This window comes from Engraulis encrasicolus, chromosome 3 (genome assembly GCF_034702125.1).
Source record: "Engraulis encrasicolus isolate BLACKSEA-1 chromosome 3, IST_EnEncr_1.0, whole genome shotgun sequence".
Classification (NCBI taxonomy): domain Eukaryota; kingdom Metazoa; phylum Chordata; class Actinopteri; order Clupeiformes; family Engraulidae; genus Engraulis; species Engraulis encrasicolus.
The window spans coordinates 28,767,618-28,785,819 of NC_085859.1; the positions used below are offsets into that span (position 1 = coordinate 28,767,618).

Consider the following 18,202-nt stretch of genomic DNA (forward strand, 5'->3'; position numbering starts at 1 on the left):
GAAGGCTGCTGCCATAATTTGCGATGAGATTTAAACCCGCTGATAATGAAATTGGCTCTCGAGGGAAATTAAAAACTTAAACAAAGGCTTCACTTTGAAGAAAGTTCTCTGGCTTTCTGCGCTTTCCCATTTGGATGGCAAATAATTTGCCCTCAATTTACGCAGAGTTGATGAAATACAATTACAAGACACATCGCACCAATATTTGAGTCCACTGGCCCGAAACTAATTAATGTTTTCTTCCCCCTAACTACCCCAGACGCTAAAAATATCCGCTCAAAAAAAATCATGACGCTAACCCTGCGATGAATTGCACATAAGCCTCACAAGGGCCGACTCGTTTAAAAAGTTTGCGTCAATGTTTGACTGACCTCATGAAAAGCACCAATGGAAAGACGTCATAACCCGGATCTGAAGCTGTGTAGTTTAGATATAGGCCCCTGCCTTGATCCACCGACCTCCTCCACAAAGTTCTGGGACTAACTGAACTCGGATTTCACAATGCTGCAAACTTTTGGGTTTGGGCGTGGAGCACAAAAAAGAAGCAAAGCAGCACAGCACAGGAAGTTATCTGTAAACGTTCCCCATCCTGAAGTTTGTCAGATAAGACTTAACATATTACTCACTGCTGGGAAGGGAAAAAACAACTTTCATCATGCCATCGAAATGCTGCGAGTCGACTGATGTGAAGACGTTCGCAGGACAAGTCTGAGGAGTTTACAGTTAAAGCCTGCGATAAACTAATCATTCACGGACAGATAAAAATCACAAAAAAAAACTATGTATGAGGAGACAAAAAGAGATAAAAGCACCGCAGAATGAGTCAACGTTAATTATCGCTGGTTCCTTTCAATGGAAAAAAAACCTCATCCTGACAAAAGTTCGCTCTCTGTAGTGAGTGTAAACAAAGTTATCTCCGGTGTCCAGTGCACTCTCTGGTACAGTACAGAAGGGTCTCTCTGAGGAAGAGAGTGCCTCATACACGTTAGGATACAAAAATAGACAAAGCTCTCACGCTCTGGAGTGGATACTAGAGGGAGAAGTGAAAAAAAGGACAATTACATGGGCATACCAAAGAGGTCACGACCTCTCGTATTGTGAACAGGAACATGAGGATTAATACAGGAAGCTAACAGGGCAAAATCTCTCAATTGTTCAAACTCAAAACTCAGTATACATGGTCCGAGGTTATTTTCAACACTGTATTACTAACCAATGAAAATCTCCCGTCCTGCCATACAACATGGCCTTCTAATCCTGAGGAGACCATACAGGATAATGAAATGGTAATAACAAGTTTGTAATGGGACTTAAAAGGAGCAAACATAACTTTGCTGCACACCATGATTGCGTGCATGTAGCTCCAATGAATGTCTGAATGTACTTACAACATTGCTAATGTCAGTTAACCCATTAAGAATTTGCTCTTAACAGAATAACAACGACCAAGTCATAGTGCATTATTAAAGGCCCTGTGTTAGTGTGCGTCATAGTAGGGTAGTACTTGGGTAGTTAATTCTAAATGACTATTAGAGCGTTCCACTGGTGGAACGACGTGCATTATCTGGCCACAGCAGGGCGACAATAAAGAAACATTTTAATGCCTTATCTGCCTACGCAACTGAATCCTCTTTTCTGATTGGCTGATGGGGTTGCAACTAATTCTCTATAGCCTGTCAGGCGTCAAACGTGCGACTAAGTTAGGTTACTAATTCTAAACTGTAGGCTGCTGTGGCCAAAAGCCAGTCGTTAGTTCTATCGCATTTGTTTATCAAGTCGAGAGTCAGTCGTTAATTCTATCGCATTTGGTTGTCAAGCCAAGAGCCAGTCGTCAGTTCTATCGCATTTGGTCGTCAATTCTGTCCCCCAAAAATTCTACTACATGCATCTGATAGAGGCGCGCCTGATTACGTGCGCATGGAATATTCTGCAGTTGGCATAATTCATTGGTTACACATTTACAGATAGGCCTAGCAATAGATGAAAAAAATACCCTGTACCGAAATTCTAAGCACCTGCCTCGCCATCAATTGTATCGAAACGAGTCATCGTAGCCTAATCTGCTCCACTCCCATGGTTTTTAAAATGTAGGCTATTTCCCGCTGCCTTCCCTTTGGTATTGATCTGAAAACATCCTTTAAAAAAAAATAAAAAAAATAGGCTACTCTCCTCTTGTGGGGAAGGAACACGTGTGAAAGGGGAAAGGGGAGAGTTATCAAAAATGACCATAGCGTGGGGAATCTCTCTCTCTTTCTCTCTCTCTCTCTCTCCCCAAATCAAATGCCCTCTGAGTTCCTCTCAGTCAGCAAATGCAATGAGTTTGCATCCTTTTTCAAAGGTAAGATTGAAAAAATACGTACAAACATACTCACACATGTGCAACCGACCCAAGATTCGGACCAACTTGTTACGGTGAAGTTAAATCCTAACCTCATGAGAAATTTTAATTTAGTTGATGTGGACATTCTTAATAGAACGGTACAAAGTCTTAGCTCCTCTACATCTGACTTAGATATTCTACCAACAGCCTTCTTCAAATCCATCTTACACCTAATATCACCAGATGTACTTCAGATCATCAACACCTCACTACAAACACCTCACTACAAACAGGCATATTCCCAGGCTGTCTGAAAGAAGCAGTTGTGAAACCCTTACTGAAAAAGAACAACCTGGATGCACTGGTGCTAAACAACTATAGGCCCATATCCAATCTACCATTTATGGGTAAAATAATAGAGAAAATTGTTTTTAACCAATTAACTGCCTTTTTAATGTCTAATAGCTATTTTGATAAGTTTCAATCTGGTTTCCGTGCCTACCACAGCACTGAAACAGCTCTTATCAAAGTTATGAATGACATAAGATTGAATTCTGATGCTGGCAAATCATCCGTCTTGGTACTTCTTGATTTGAGTGCTGCTTTCGACACAGTTAATCATTCTATACTACTACATAGACTGGAACACTGGGTTGGTTTTACGGGCATAGTGATCGACTGGTTAAAATCGTACTTACAACAAAGAAGTTTTTTTGTCGCCATTGGAAGACATACTTCATCACCAATGTCTCTGGATTGTGGGGTCCCCCAGGGCTCCATTCTGGGACCACTACTGTTCAATCTGTATATGCTGCCACTGGGACACATTATCGAGAATAACTCCATAAATTACCATAGCTATGCGGATGATACCCAGCTCTACTTATCTATGTCCCCCAATGACTACACCCCCCTTGAATCACTCTATCATTGCATGGACCAAATTAACAAATGGATGTCTCACAATTTCCTCCAGCTGAACACAGAAAAAACTGAAGTAATTATATTTGGGAAAAGAGAGGAGAGACAAAAGATTGCTACTATCCTTGAAACGAAGGGACTGAAACCAAGGGAAACAGTTAAAAATCTTGGGGTCCTCATTGACAGTGACCTAAATTTCAACAGTCACATGAAAGCTATTACTAAGTCTGCATTCTATCACATAAAAAACGTCTCTAAATTTAGGGGCCTGATGTCTAAACATGATCTGGAGAAGCTAATACATGCCTTCATTTCTAGTAAAGTCGATTACTGTAACAGTCTGTTTACTGGCCTCCCAAATAAGACCATTAAACAGCTTCAACTGGTACAAAATGCAGCTGCAAGGGTTCTTACAAAGACAAGGAAGTTTGACCACATTACTCCAATTTTAAGATCGCTGCATTGGCTCCCAGTAAGCTACAGAATTGATTTTAAGGCAATGCTACTTGTATTTAAATCATTAAATGGAATGGGACCCACATATCTACTGGATATGTTTCAGCAGTATGCACCGGCCAGGTCACTAAGGTCAACGGAGAAGAATTTGCTGGTGATTCCAAAAGTCAAAACAAAATGTGGAGAGGCAGCCTTTAGCTTCTATGCTTCAAAGCTTTGGAACCAGCTTCCAGATGACGTAAAAAATGCACCCACTATTGATAGCTTTAAATCTAGACTCAAGACAAAGCTGTTCTCAGATGCTTTCTTAAATTATTGAATGAAAAGACGGTAAAATAAGAGAAGTAAATTAGTAAAATAAGAATTGTTTTTCAAGGTTTTATGTTTATTTATGTTTTATTTTATTATTATTTTTACCTTATGTTTTATCTTAATGTTTTAAATGTTTTTTTGACTCTAATTCATTTCCCTGTTTTCCTTTCATTTACATTTGTTAACTTTGTGAAGCACATTGAGTTGCACCTGTGTATGAAATGCGCTATATAAATAAACTTGCCTTGCCTTGCCTTGCCTTGCCTTTTACGCACGAAGTTCACAGGTAGCCTGTGATGATCAGCAGGGAGAAATAGAGGCGTGATGCGACATGTGTCGATTCAGCATGTAGAAATGCTTCGCAAGTTTCTGTTTTAAAACTTTCATCCCGCCGTGGTATATGGCCAAGGGAAAATTAAGTAATCACAGCGTCGGCAGGCTACCAAACGAAGATTCTAGGCGCGTCAAGTTGGACGCCCGCACAGCAACATTCTATCTTGATAGAACATTCCTACAACTTTACAGACAATAATAGATTTAAAAAGTGTCCCACCATAACGGCAGATAAGCGGGATAACGGCCTTCGAGGTCGACCGGTTATAGAAATTAATGGCTTGGCAGAGGCAACTTTGTCACCTCGTCGGCCGTTATCCCTTACTTAAATGACCACACAGAAGTTATAACTATCTAAAAGTAGTCCTTGGATTTAGTACATTAAACACATCGTCAATTGTACTCATAAGTTATTATGACTATCAAATTTTAAACGCAACCTACTGTTGCATGCCTGGTTTTAGGCCCTACAGTATGTTTAGCACATTGAACTGTCAAATCTGTACCATAGCACAGTAACTAAGATGTAACATAAGTGTCACGATTAAACAGGGCCACACAGTCCGTACAGTACATGTGTGCAGGGTGCAGTGATTAGATGTGATATTAAAGTGTCAACTGTCGGTCACTGGCGTGCAGGAGCAGGGTTGCCAGATGAGGCTGATGATGTGCAGCCCAAAACATTCTCAAAACCCGCCTGAAAGCACTAATTCCCGCCCAATTCCATTGATTTCTATGGCCAAAAATCGGGCGGTTTTCCTCCAAAATCCATTTTTTTCCCGCAGACGGCAATCCTAGGCAGCCCAATTTGGCGGGAAACCGCCCAATCTGGCAACACTGTGCAGGAGTTAGCGGATACAGCTGATAGGCGGAAGAGCAAAGAGGCCAAGGACACCTTCTGCCACCACTGCACTTGCATGGCACGCACACAAATAGTTACAGACATACGGGCGCACGCACGCACGGGCGCGCGCTCACGCACGCACGCACGCACGCACGCACACACACACACACACACACACACTTGCTCACACATGCGCACGCACACAAGCACTCGCACATACACAGACAAACACTTGCTCACACATGTGCACGCACACACACACACACACACACACGCAAACACTGGCACGCACGGACGCACACACACGCACGCAACCAGACGCACACGCACAAATACAGAAACAGACACACAACACACACACACACACACAGGCATACATGAGCAACAGACTTTTCATATTCAGTGGCATGCATGTAAAGTGACAACTGACTCAGCCCATTAGAGGGGAACTAACATGGGACCGTCACAATAGGAATGTTGTGAAGGGAAGTGGCACGTCTCACAATTGGACAGGGACACACACACACACACACACGCACACACGCACACACACACACACAAGCGCGCTCCACAAGCCAATCGTGAAGTGAGTCTTCATTCTCCGTACTGACAGTATGGGCTACACACATTATATTGAGCAGTGCTAATCCTACACTTCAGAGTCAAATTTTAACACTGACAGTGTTGGTTGTGCTCTCTAAGAGAGAGAGGGGGGGGGCATAATCCAGCACGCTCCACAAGCCAGTTGTGACTTGAATCCTCATTTTCCATGTCGACAATGGAGCTGAATTAGTGTTCAGTGTTTGAAGTAACACTGAAGGATTTACCGTGTACTGCTAGTAGGGCTGCACGATTATGTAAAAGAAATTATAATCACGATTATTTGAGTCAAAATCGGAATCATGATTATTAATCACAATTATTGAATTATTCAATCACAGAATTTCATTTAAAATCAAAACAAAATGAAACATAACCAAGAATGACTTACATAGGCCTATGGGATGAACAAAATAAAACTCCAGAAACACCAGCATGTCAGTAACTTATGTTCTGGCCTCAAGTGCACTCAAAGGCAGGTCACTTTTGCCACGATTAAATCCTGATTGAGTTTGATATCATGACAAAAATCACGTTTTTTAATTATTTTTGATGAATTGTGCAGTCCTAACTCCTAGCATAGCTACTACAGCGCTACAGTACAGCTGTTACAAAGGAGGAGGGCTAAATTTAACCGCCACACCATCCTGCTCAGTGTGCTTCACACAGGCTGGCTGTCTAGCCGCGTGCCGAGACATGGCAACGACAAAAGGGGATAGGAGAGAGGTGGGGGGTGCTAATCACCCCTACACACACGCGCGCACGCGCGCACGCACGCACGCACGCACGCACGCACGCACGCACGCACGCACGCACGCACACACACACACACACACACACACACACACACACACACACACACACACACACACACACACACACACACACACACACACACACACACCCAGATTACTTTATTTGGGAGGACCAATAATTAATGAGAAACAATACAGCTCCTCAAATAATATTAAAGTAGCAATAATGTGTCTTCTACATACACGTATGCGACAGTTATACTGGTCTAAAGCCTATTCAGGGGTACAAGTGGCAACTCCTCCTCCATATACACTATGCAGACTGCCTATAAATGCAGATATTGAACAATACCTGGCTAGCTGTTTTGCTTTCTTCCTGTTTAGTTTGGCTGCTCTCTCTCTCTCTCTCTCTCTCTCTCTCTCTCTCTCTCTCTCTCTCTCTCTCTGTCTCTCTCTCTCTCTCTCTCTCTCTCTCTCTCTCTCTCACACACACACACACACACACACACACACACACACACACACACACACACACACACACACACACACACACACACACACACACACACACACACACTCACACAAACACACACACACGCATCATGGATGATTGTTGTTAATCAGCATTATCAAGTCTGATATCCTCTTGCACCCCCCTCTGTCACCCCCAGACAGGGCTGTTGACAGCTTTGGCCCAGCCTGGAACAATGTCATCTTAAAGCTCCCCCATACTTCATACAACGTAGGGCTGGGCGGTTCTGGAAAAAAATGTGCATCGTGTTTTCGTGAGGAAAATTAATATCACAGTTCTCTGCACGATTTTTTTCATAAGCGGCGATTTTCTCCCACATCTCAATGTTTCTGAAGAAAAGGTTGAAATTTAATTTAGAAAATTTAATTAATCTCCATTTCTATTGTAATCACTTTTTTGGAATAAAACGTATTAAAAAAACTTTTGTAGGTGAAAACCAATATCACATTTTTTTTAACGGTATACCGCCCAGCCCTAATACAATGTAATGAGGATCCAATTCTTCTCCGACCAACCCCCCACCCCCAGACCCCCCTTGGGCTTGGGCCAACTGACCACTTTGCCCACCGCCCCTGTAGGCTTCCATACCCCCAGACATCTTGGCAAGGGTGCTGTACTGTACAGTAGCCTGCTTATTATGGTACGTGTGGTTTCCACGGTTGTGTGCTGCTGTTGCTGCTGCTGAGAAACAAAGGCATCATATAGTTCAACACACACACACACAAACACACACACACACACACACAGCTGATTCATGGTCATAAGATTGCCTGGATTATGTGCAGGAGTAGTTCTGTGGTTAAGGCGGGAAAGCAAAGCCAGTCTTGGGGGCCACTGAGAGATTATTATTGACACACACATGAAGGCACACGCGCACACACACACCCTACCCCCAAACCTTATGGCAGCCCAAATGCAACCCCACGTCTACTTCAAAGTGGGAGTTGCAGGTTCACCCATCAGAAAGACATACAGACAGATAGCCTACACACACACACACAAACACACACACACACACGCACACAAACACACACTTGCACACTCTCGCGCACACACACACACACACACACACACACACACACACACACACACACACACACACACACACACACACACACACACACACACACACACACACACACACACACAGACAACTTTGTAGATTTCATTTTTCCACATCCAAGTGAATAGCAAATATTGAAAGAATATGTCAACTTTTAGCACATACACAGTCATTTCCCAGCTCAAACAAGGCATATGCCTGCAAGCTCGTATTATACCACAACAATACAATCAAAGTTTTAGGCAATGAATCAAAAGTGTAAAAGGCTGGTGGATAACCTTGCAAAACATTTTCAAGTGAGTAGATTAATACGCTTCGCTGAGTTAAGGGACTTTAGAAGCTATTAGTTCAAACAGGAAACTACTCGACAAAAAAACCTGGGAATGACCAATATGAGTGGCCTTGACCCAGAAAAAGCAGCCTCAAAGTAGCGGGTCAAAGTAATAATCTAACCCGCCGCCAAAGCTTTGCGTGGGCTCTACTGTAGGCTATACCTCCAAATAATGACGTCTGGTAATCTGGCTCTCTAAACAGCTCCCATGCTGAGTCAAACCAGACATGTCATACTGCCCAATGACAGCCCTTGGATTGTAGCCTAGTAGCCCCATATAGGCTAAAAGTACAGCAGTATGCTACATAACAATAACAATGTAACAGACGGAAGGGAGAACTTGCTACTAAGAGGCTATTCCCTGGAAGTAGCCCCAGCATTAATGGACACTGAGCTAGGCAACAGCTGTACAACATCAGCAACTTCTGAATTCAATAGCGAAATGTTGTCAAGGGAGTAGGCTAAATATCCAGCATTCTAAAATCAAAAGCGCACAGGACAAACATTACATGAAAAGTAAAGGCATTTCTTCTTGTGCTCTAATAGTGTTTCCTATCATATTTTATTCCCGAGGGCATTACAATACACTGTGGCCATGTAAAGGGGGCAAACCCTCGGAGGAAATAAGGAGTAAACAATCTCAAGCTCAGGACAGTAGGGTACCAGCATACGAGTTTGTAGCAATTGTTATGTAGCCTTCGAGATGCCCTAAAGCCGAATCATACACCAGCCATACGAAATGCGCTGTCCAAACCACTGCGTAAAACAGTATATGACAAGGCAATATGACAACAGTAATTCTTCAGCTCAACAGGTGAATTAGGCTTCATGTCCCAAAATTACTCTGGCCGACCCACGCCTCGCTCCGCATTCCCTCTCCACAGAAATGTAACGTTGATCATTCACAGTTCTGCATGGGGCGAAGAGACCACTGCAACTACTGCGCATCAAGGGAATGGATGTTTCCGCGAAAACAGCTATGAAAGAGCGAGCCTGTATGAAATATATTGTAGGCTAGACAATGCATACTTACTATGGCATTATCATTTTTGCTTGAATAAGCCAATCTTCCTCCTCCCTTGACTGGCATCTTGTGCTTTCAGGTGCAGTGTCTTGGAGAACAGGCGTATCTAGAAATCACTGGCTGAACCCAAGCATGGCGGTTGACAGCAGTCCTAGAAGAAATCTCTCCGACTTAAAATTCTTCTGAATACGGCAGTCGACGAGACCGGAGACAACCCAAGGGAAACATTTTTTGTACGGGGAGCGAGTTTCATGCAAGCCAACCTACTTTATGAACATACCAATGCCAGACAGGGCGTGACAGGAGTTTCACTAAACAAGTCTTGTTATTTACAGGTTACATAATGGCCCTTGTTGTCAAAATCTACAGAATCTCAAACAGAAAATTATGTAATTAATAATTCCTAATTATGGTCAAAGGACAAAGGGATTTCTGGAATTCCGTTGTAAACTTCAACACAACCCCCTACGAATGAAGTGGACTCGTCCATTTTGAATGGAGTGATTTGACTGTTCACAGTGCATTTTCAGAGGAAACCAAACGTTGCACTTGATTATTATGGATATTATTTAGGCTACCTGATAATTATGTAGCCTGTTATTAAAGGAGAACGCTATTATTTTGAACCCAGCATAATATGTGAAACATGTAATTCAGGAAGAAGTCAACCACCAGGCTGCCAGATAACTGTAAATTGTTCAAAGTTTTGGATAGCCTGTATGGGGACAATGAATTAATGTTATATAGGCCTACAGGATCTGTACAATGAATATAAGACACACTTTGCTCCATGAAACAACATAATTTGTAATTACAGTATCCTACTTGTCATGACTAATATCCTAGATAAGACAGAAAGCCATAGATAATGTCTGAGATAAAACAAGACATTGGCAACAATGAATTCACGCATCCATCCATGTTCTACAACATTTAATTAAACCTCACAACCAAATCTCATTCAATGTTCATTTTAATCTCTCTCTCTCTCTCTCTCTCTCCCTCTCTCTCTCTCTCTCTCTCAGGGTGGCGTGCCTCTGGGCATGACTTCATAGAGCGGGATCACAGATCCCCTTCTGTCCACTTTTTGTAAGTCTTGACCACAGGACCAGACAAACAGAGCTCATTTGTAAGATGATGGTTACCTCTGTGGCACGAGAGGTCACAACTCAGCAACAGCATGTGATACATTTTTGTAGGGTGGTAACTGGTAATTCATCGTGGTAGTTATGAAACTCTGTCATCAAATAAGAATATGCCTGTGTACCGTGTCATTAGTCCAAACAAAACCCCTATGCGTTTTTGCTTTTTCAGATACAAAGTTGTGTGTGTGTGTGTGTGTGTGTGTGTGTGTGTGTGTGTGTGTGTGTGTGTGTGTGTGTGTGTGTGTGTGTGTGTGTGTGTGTGTGTGTGTGTGCTGTGTGTGTGTTTGTGTATGCTGTGTGTGTGTTTGTGTGTGCGAGAGATAGAGAGAGAGAGAGAGAGAGAGAGAGAGAGAGAGAGAGAGAGAGAGAGAGAGAGAGAGAGAGAGAGAGAGAGAGAGAGAGAGAGAGAGAGATAGAGAGAGAGAGAGACATCAAGCGAGAAACAAACTAAAAGACTAAAATAAAGACCAGACGTTGCAAAGACAACATTAAGCTAAAAATACCGGCTACTGACATGACCTTGCAATGCTATAGTTAGAAAATGGGTCTTTGTTATTCTCAATGAGTTTGAAATGTGCTGACTTCTGTTTCCTGCATGCGCCACACAGATCCACTGCTGTTTCCTGCCATCATCCCTTCAAGTTATTTTCATTTCATCAGCCTGGGTTTCTGAGACACCTAGAGGCTCTCTGGGAGTATGAAACAATCCTGCTGTAAATCTCAATACTCTGTGCACACAGTAGTATAGGCCTACCCATAGAGTAGTCAGAGTGGGCAGTCATGGGTGAGCGGTTAGGGCGTCAGACTTGCATCCCAGAGGTTGCCGGTTCGACTCCCGACCCGCCAGGTTGGTGGGGGGAGTAATCAACCAGTGCTCTCCCCCATCCTCCTCCATGACTGAGGTACCCTGACCATGATACCGTCCCACCGCACTGCTCCCCATGGGGCGCCACTGAGGGCTGCCCCCTTGCACGGGTGAGGCATAAATGCAATTTCATTGTGTGCAGTGTGCAGTGTTCACTTGTGTGCTGTGGAGTGCTGTGTCACAATGACAATGGGAGTTGGAGTTTCCCAATGGGCTTTCACTTCACTTTCACAGAGGTACACTACACTACACAAAATGACCTCTTAGACTAGGCTACAGGAAATTCCTCAAAATGAACGTAATATCATGTATTTCAAGCACAATCTGATTAAAACTTTTTACGTAGCCTCTTACTGCAGATGGGGTCATCGGCGGGCCTATTCACTATTTACTGAAAATACTCTCAACTACATCATAACAACATTGCTAGTACAGAGGGAGCCTTAGAAAGAGATTAAGACCTAGTCATTACAATGTTGGTGACAGTAAGGTTATAATAACATAGGGGTTAAAGAAAAAAAAGGATATTCGGGAGATTCCTCAGAATGATTAAAAAAAAATCTGTTTCAAGCAAAACGACCTGCCAATGGGCTTACGATTTTCTTTCTTATTCAAGAATAAACTTGTTTGTAGCTTACAACTAGATTCATTCTTACCTGACTTCTGCCACTGCCGCCGCGTGTAGTTTGGTGGACACAGCCAGATGACGTAAATCAGGTTAGATAATTCCCCCAAAAACACAATTTGCTTTCTTCATAATCACTTTTAAGAGTGTATAGTATGGGGAAAAGTTACTTCACATCTTACTTACTTACTTTACCATCTGTTAATCTTGTAACTGTAACTCGCTTTGGATGAAAGTGTCAAGTGTGTAGGCTAATGTAATGTAATGTAATAGAATGTAATCTAAACATTTAATAGTAGCTATAGCCAAGTCAAGTCAAGTGTGCTTTATTGTCAAAAATCTATGTAACAGAGTTAACACAGAAGTTTGAAATTGCATTTGAGATACAGTAGATTAAGTAAGACAGGGGAAGTGCTTTATCTTTAATATGTTAAGGCACAGCCCCTGTTATTAGTTTGTTGCTACAAGAATGGCAATGAAGAGGTCGTAAAGACTATGTTATGACACAGTAGTAATAGTGCTAGTGAAGTTTTTTCACTCAAGAGTGAATCGTTTCACTGGCGGAATGGTGCACATTACGGCTACCCTATTTTGGAATAAGGAAGGAATAAAATGGCAGGCAGTCACACATAAGAGGATTATGACTCGTGTCTAATCAGAAGCAAGAGGCCTACATTTGGGCACTCGGTGAGACTAAACAAACACTATTGGGTCATTGGACTTAAGGAAAACATACTGTACTGTACACATGCAGGCACAACCAAATCTGATCTGACTTATGTGCAAATAAGGAATTCCTGAGAGACTTGTGTAATCTATCCACTTCTTCTGGGGAAAATATGGCAACTTCTAGGCTAAAAAAGAAAACTCCTATCATGACTAACCCACTATGGACAGCGTATTGTGGCATGGAGATAGGGGTGTGGGCCACACTAGAGCATTAGAGCATTAGAACAACAACAACACAACACATACTGTACACGTATACTCGTAATTTGCAATATTAAATGTTTGGTCAGCATAGTTTTGTTGTGGATACATCTTGGCCTGAAGGGACAAGAAACGGTTTGTACTTATCAGATCGCTGAGATGCCGAATGGGTAACTTGAAAGCCTGGGGGCTTGAGGTGTGTGTGTGTGTGTGTGTGTGTGTGTGTGTGTGTGTGTGTGTGTGTGTGTGTGTGTGTGTGTGTGTGTGTGTGTGTGTGTGTGTGTGTGTGTGTGTGTGTGTGTGTGTCTGTCTGTCTGTCTGTCTGTCTGTCTGTCTGTCTGTCTGTCTGTCTGTCTGTCTGTCTGTCTGTCTGTCTGTCTGTCTGTCTGTCTGTGTGTGGAGTGAGGGGGTTTGAGGTGCATGTGTTTGATATTTTCATCACCACTGATCCCACCCCACACCTACGCTCCTTGTTTGCTCAATGTGTTCCATTAAAAAACTCTCTCTCTCTCTAGCATTCTCTCTCTCTCTCTCTATCTCTCTCTCTCTCTCTCTCAGCAGTAGACTAAAGAAAGGCGGACACAACTGAGGAGTACATGGAGGAGTACTAGAGATAAAATGGAAAGGGATTTATAGGAAAGTGTGTGTGTGTGTGTGTGTGTGTGTGTGTGTGTGTGTGTGTGTGTGTGTGTGTGTGTGTGTGTGTGTGTGTGTGTGTGTGTGTGTGTGTGTGTGTGTGTGTGCGCACACACGTGCGCGTGCATGTGCGTGTGTGTATTCACTGATGTGCCGAGAGCGAAAGCGAAAGATGTAGGGAAGGAGGCAGGAGGAATATGGTAATTATATGATTAAAACACATAGACCTTAGGGAAATACACGTAGCAAATTCATTTTAAATCACACCCATTAATGACTACCATGTAAAACAATAGCCAACGATTTTTCTGGTTCAGTGGGCTTAAGTGGGCACATTTTCATTTTCAATCCTATACCAACTCACGACGACCTCACAATAAGACCAATGCATGGCCATGGCGAGCAGCCTCCGATAAGCTTTCCTCTCATCATCAAAGGGACTTTGACGGGCCTGTCAGAGTGTTTTTCATTCAGCCGGTTTATAATGGCCTGCAGCAGGCTAAACATTCCCACAAGGCTGGATCAAACATCAAATGAAAATGTCGTCCACGGCTGCTGAAATATGCATCGACAGAGGCAGGAGGCAGGGGCAAGGTTGCACCCTCAAGACTGCGCAGACTTCGGCGGGTGAGCTATAAATTAGTGATGCGCGCGAGATGGGGGCACTTAGGCTGCCTGAGACAGAAATAGCAAAGAGGAGCAGCAGAGAGAGAGGCATTTCAAATATATTTCCTTATTTAGGCCACTGTCCACTTCTGCCTCAGTTTTTCCGTCCGTCACGGCTTGACACTATTAAGTTGACGCCTGTCAGGGTCAGCGTTTTTCTTTTTTTCTAGGCTTGTGGAACATTAAGAAACTTCTCGGAAGTTGTCTTGACAACCAGTGACTGACAAGCAGTGCAGAGCAGAGCAAAGAAGAGCGGTTGCACTCGCTTGCAGTACCACTTTTAAACACCAGAGGGGGGTGTTTTTATAAAGTTTATAATATCACAACAGTCCACACTTGTGTGGCTTGAAACTCAAATCGATGGGTTTTGGTTATTCATGCCATTGCTCAGATATGGATTAAAAGGTGGGCCAATTGGGCCAACCCTCCCATCCCCACCCAAGGGACTTCAAATGCCTGGTTGCACACCAAAAGTCACAGTGTTAATTCAACACTAAGAGTTGGACCAACACAACAAGTGTTAAATTATACTCTCTAAGTGTTAACATTCCACTGCTGAATTTACTGTGTGTATCAGGTCAAAAAAAGAAAATTAACATAAAATGTGGCAGGGTTCAGGAGAAATTACCCACAATCCCTCTTCTTTTTCTGGGGGTCAAAACAGTTACTGCCTAGAGGGGCCCTCGATTCCTTAATTTGTCCCCACATGCTCCATTCTAATCTACATAAGTGGCCTCTCATATACGTTTCAGCAGATTGATTGGCCCGGTGCCCCCTTTCCCCCTTTCCCTCTGCCTACAGTACAGTGGCTGGGGCCCATGTGAACGTACGTGTGCCATGTTATTATAATAAGTCCACCTCTCCATCTGCAGGGCACTCTGGAGAAATGGGAATTCCGAGATCGACATCTGCATAAATCCAGTTATGAAATCCACGGATCACATCACAGGAGCCCTACCCTGCTGGCCCTCGTAGCTTACCCGCCCCCTCCCTCCCTCACAGTCCAATACCCACCCTTGCCCTCCCCTCCTCGTCAACCTCCATCTACTATAAGGGTTGGACGAGAATAAATGGGGCCCGGGCACTTTTGGCTTAAAGGGGCCCCTCATAATTAGCGGTGCAGAACTGACTCACCAGTTTTAACATTTCTGAAAATAGGGGCCCACGAGGGTGCAGAGCCCACTGGGAAATGCCCAGTAGGCCAGATGGCCAGTCCAGCCCTGTATACTACCCTATACTCTGAAACTCCACTTTGATGATTTAAAGATGAGGCAATGGATCACCTCACATGGACAACAAAAGTCTCAGTCTCTCTCTCTCTCTCTCTCTCTCTCTCAGTCTCTCTCTCTCTCAGTCTCTCTCTCTCTCTCTCTCTCTCTCACCTTTTTTCACAGTGAGTGGGCAAGAACTATGTCTGGGGAAACCTGACAGGATACTCGGTTACTTCCCCTTTCCAGGGAGAGAAAGAAAGAGAGGCATGCATAACTAATCCGGCAGGTTCTCCCGGCGTTCGGCACACCGTGGCAGCGATGGAGATGATTAGCCGTCACCTGTGACATTAAAGGGGGTGGGGGGGTTCGGGGCTGCCCTGTTCCAATGCATCATGGGAATTCTGGGCACGCAAAGGCAAGCAATCGAGGGTTAAAAAGGGACAAAAAAAGGTGCATGGAGGAAAAGACCAAGAAAGCTGCACATTAAAAAGGGAGGAAGAGACTGAGGAAGAGGAGGAGGAGGAGGAGAAGAAGGAGATCGATGGAGGAAGGTCACCCCTACAGTCTTCTGGATGAGGTTCCCTCTGGACTCGTGCATAAATCAGAGGGGAAGGATGGATGTGGCGATGGGGAAATGCCAAGCAGGTGCAAGCATAGCATAGCATGGCAGAGAGAGAGAGAGAGAGAGAGAGAGAGAGAGAGGGAGAGAGGGAGAGAGGGAGAGAGAGAGAGAGAGAGAGAGAGAGAGAGAGAGAGAGAGAGAGAGAGAGAGAGAGAGAGAGAGAGAGAGAGAGAGAGAGAGAGAGAGAGAGAGAGAGAGAAGCAAATCAGTACTAGAATTAACCTCAGGCCCAAGCTTAATTTACCGAAATGTGTGTGAATTTAGGATGTATTATCTGTTGTTTCACATGCACATTGACCATTTTTAAATTGCAATGACACTTGGGCCAAGACATTAATTCATGACCAACATCTCTGCCTTTCCGTCACTAAAAGATGGATGCTGTGCTGGTGTGGTGGTGGGAGAGAGGGGGGCTTTGGGCTTAGGTGTGGGTTTGGGTTTGGGTATGGACATGGTCTGTGTTACAGTGATACTGTGTGTGCTTCAAGATCATACGGCCAGGGGAGTGAGATGTGCACACACACGTATGTACACACACAAACACACGCACACGTACACGTATATGCACATGCACACGCGTATAACACACACACACGTATAACACACACACACACACACACACACACACACACACACACACACACACACACACACACACACACACACACACACACACACACACACACACACACACACACACACACACACACACACACACACACGCTGGAGTCAGGAATTATTTATACCTCATAACACATACTATCAGAAATGCCTTATAATGCCTAGCTTATAATACCTTATAATATACGATATAAATAGCACACGTGTATTTATAAGGTATTATAAGCTACACGTACTGTATAGTTATGACTGTTGATATACGACATCATGAAGCATTATGAGTGTAGCCATAATGCATTGTGACTAATTATGATAGGCATGATAATTTGTTATAAATACATTCATAATGCACTATTCACATAACCGTTTTTGTTCAAACAAATGCATTATAAAATCATGTTCATATAATTTCCCCATCCTATCCTTCATACTAAGTCACCACAAACTTGCAATTACCACGGTGACACAGCACTTCAAATACACAAAAATAGTCTTCTCTAACAGCTGTGTATTTTTTTTTCTGTGGGCCTGAGGCAGAGAGCAGCAGCGGTGGGGATCCGCTGTAAATCATGGCGGTGTTGTCCAATCTGGGGGAGGATAAATGAGCTTTGGGTGGATTCATGAAGACACCCCCTCAGACAGGAGCAGGAGCCTGCCGGCAGGGAAGCCAACAGAGGGGGAACAAAGGGGTCGCTTGTCCCGGGTCCCAGGGAGAGAGGCCGGGGGCCCAGAATTGGATCCTCATGATGACATTGTATTGATTGGGTTTGGGGCCTTTTCAGATGCTTTTGTTTTGGGCCCAGCCAAAGCTGTCAGCGGCCCTGCCAGCCGGTGTTACAGAAACGACCTTGGACTGCTGCTGCTGCTGCTGCTGCTCTTCTCTCCTCATTGGACCTTTCTAAAATCTGTGGTAACACTTAACTTAACGCCCATTCTATCATGCATTATGAGCACATTTATAATGAATTATAATGTGCATCATAACGAGTCACAATGCATTATGAATACACTGATAAAAATGCTTCCTGATGTATTACGGTATATCAACAGTTACAACGTAGTCAAGGTGCTATATTATTGCTGGCAGGTAATGCATATTTTTGATAGGCCAATTCACTGATGAAACCACAGCATATTACAACACCACACCCACTGTGTGTGTGTGTGGTTGCATGATTATGGCACAGAGCTCCGGGGCTTGATGGCTGTTTTAAAATGGTGCATGTCGATGAAACCACGACAAGACACATTACAACACAACAAACACTGCGGTTGCTGTTTTTAGAAAGAAAAAAAAATGCAGAGTGTGTGGGGATTGGTCCATGCGCCGATTCCAGTGTGGTCACAACAAACGGGGAAATGGAAGCGTCAGCAACACCACATCCACTGA

The 18,202-nt window shown here is 43.6% G+C and overlaps 1 protein-coding gene across 4 annotated transcripts in view; it reads right to left on the reverse strand.

Annotated features, from left to right (window-relative positions):
• The window catches only part of LOC134445968 (tight junction protein ZO-2-like), a 189,196-nt gene that overhangs the window by 128,548 nt on the left and 42,446 nt on the right, over positions 1-18,202 (reverse strand). For 2 of the 4 annotated variants that reach the window (XM_063195146.1, XM_063195152.1), the window contains exon 1: positions 9,501-9,870. The exons of 1 other annotated variant lie outside the window; for it this stretch is intronic. In XM_063195146.1, coding sequence (XP_063051216.1) covers positions 9,501-9,557 — 57 coding nt within the window. In that variant the 5' untranslated portion in view covers positions 9,558-9,870. Of the gene's footprint in view, positions 1-371; positions 1,666-9,500; positions 9,871-18,202 lie in introns of those variants that run through there. One more of the 4 variants, XM_063195148.1, reaches the window with a different exon arrangement.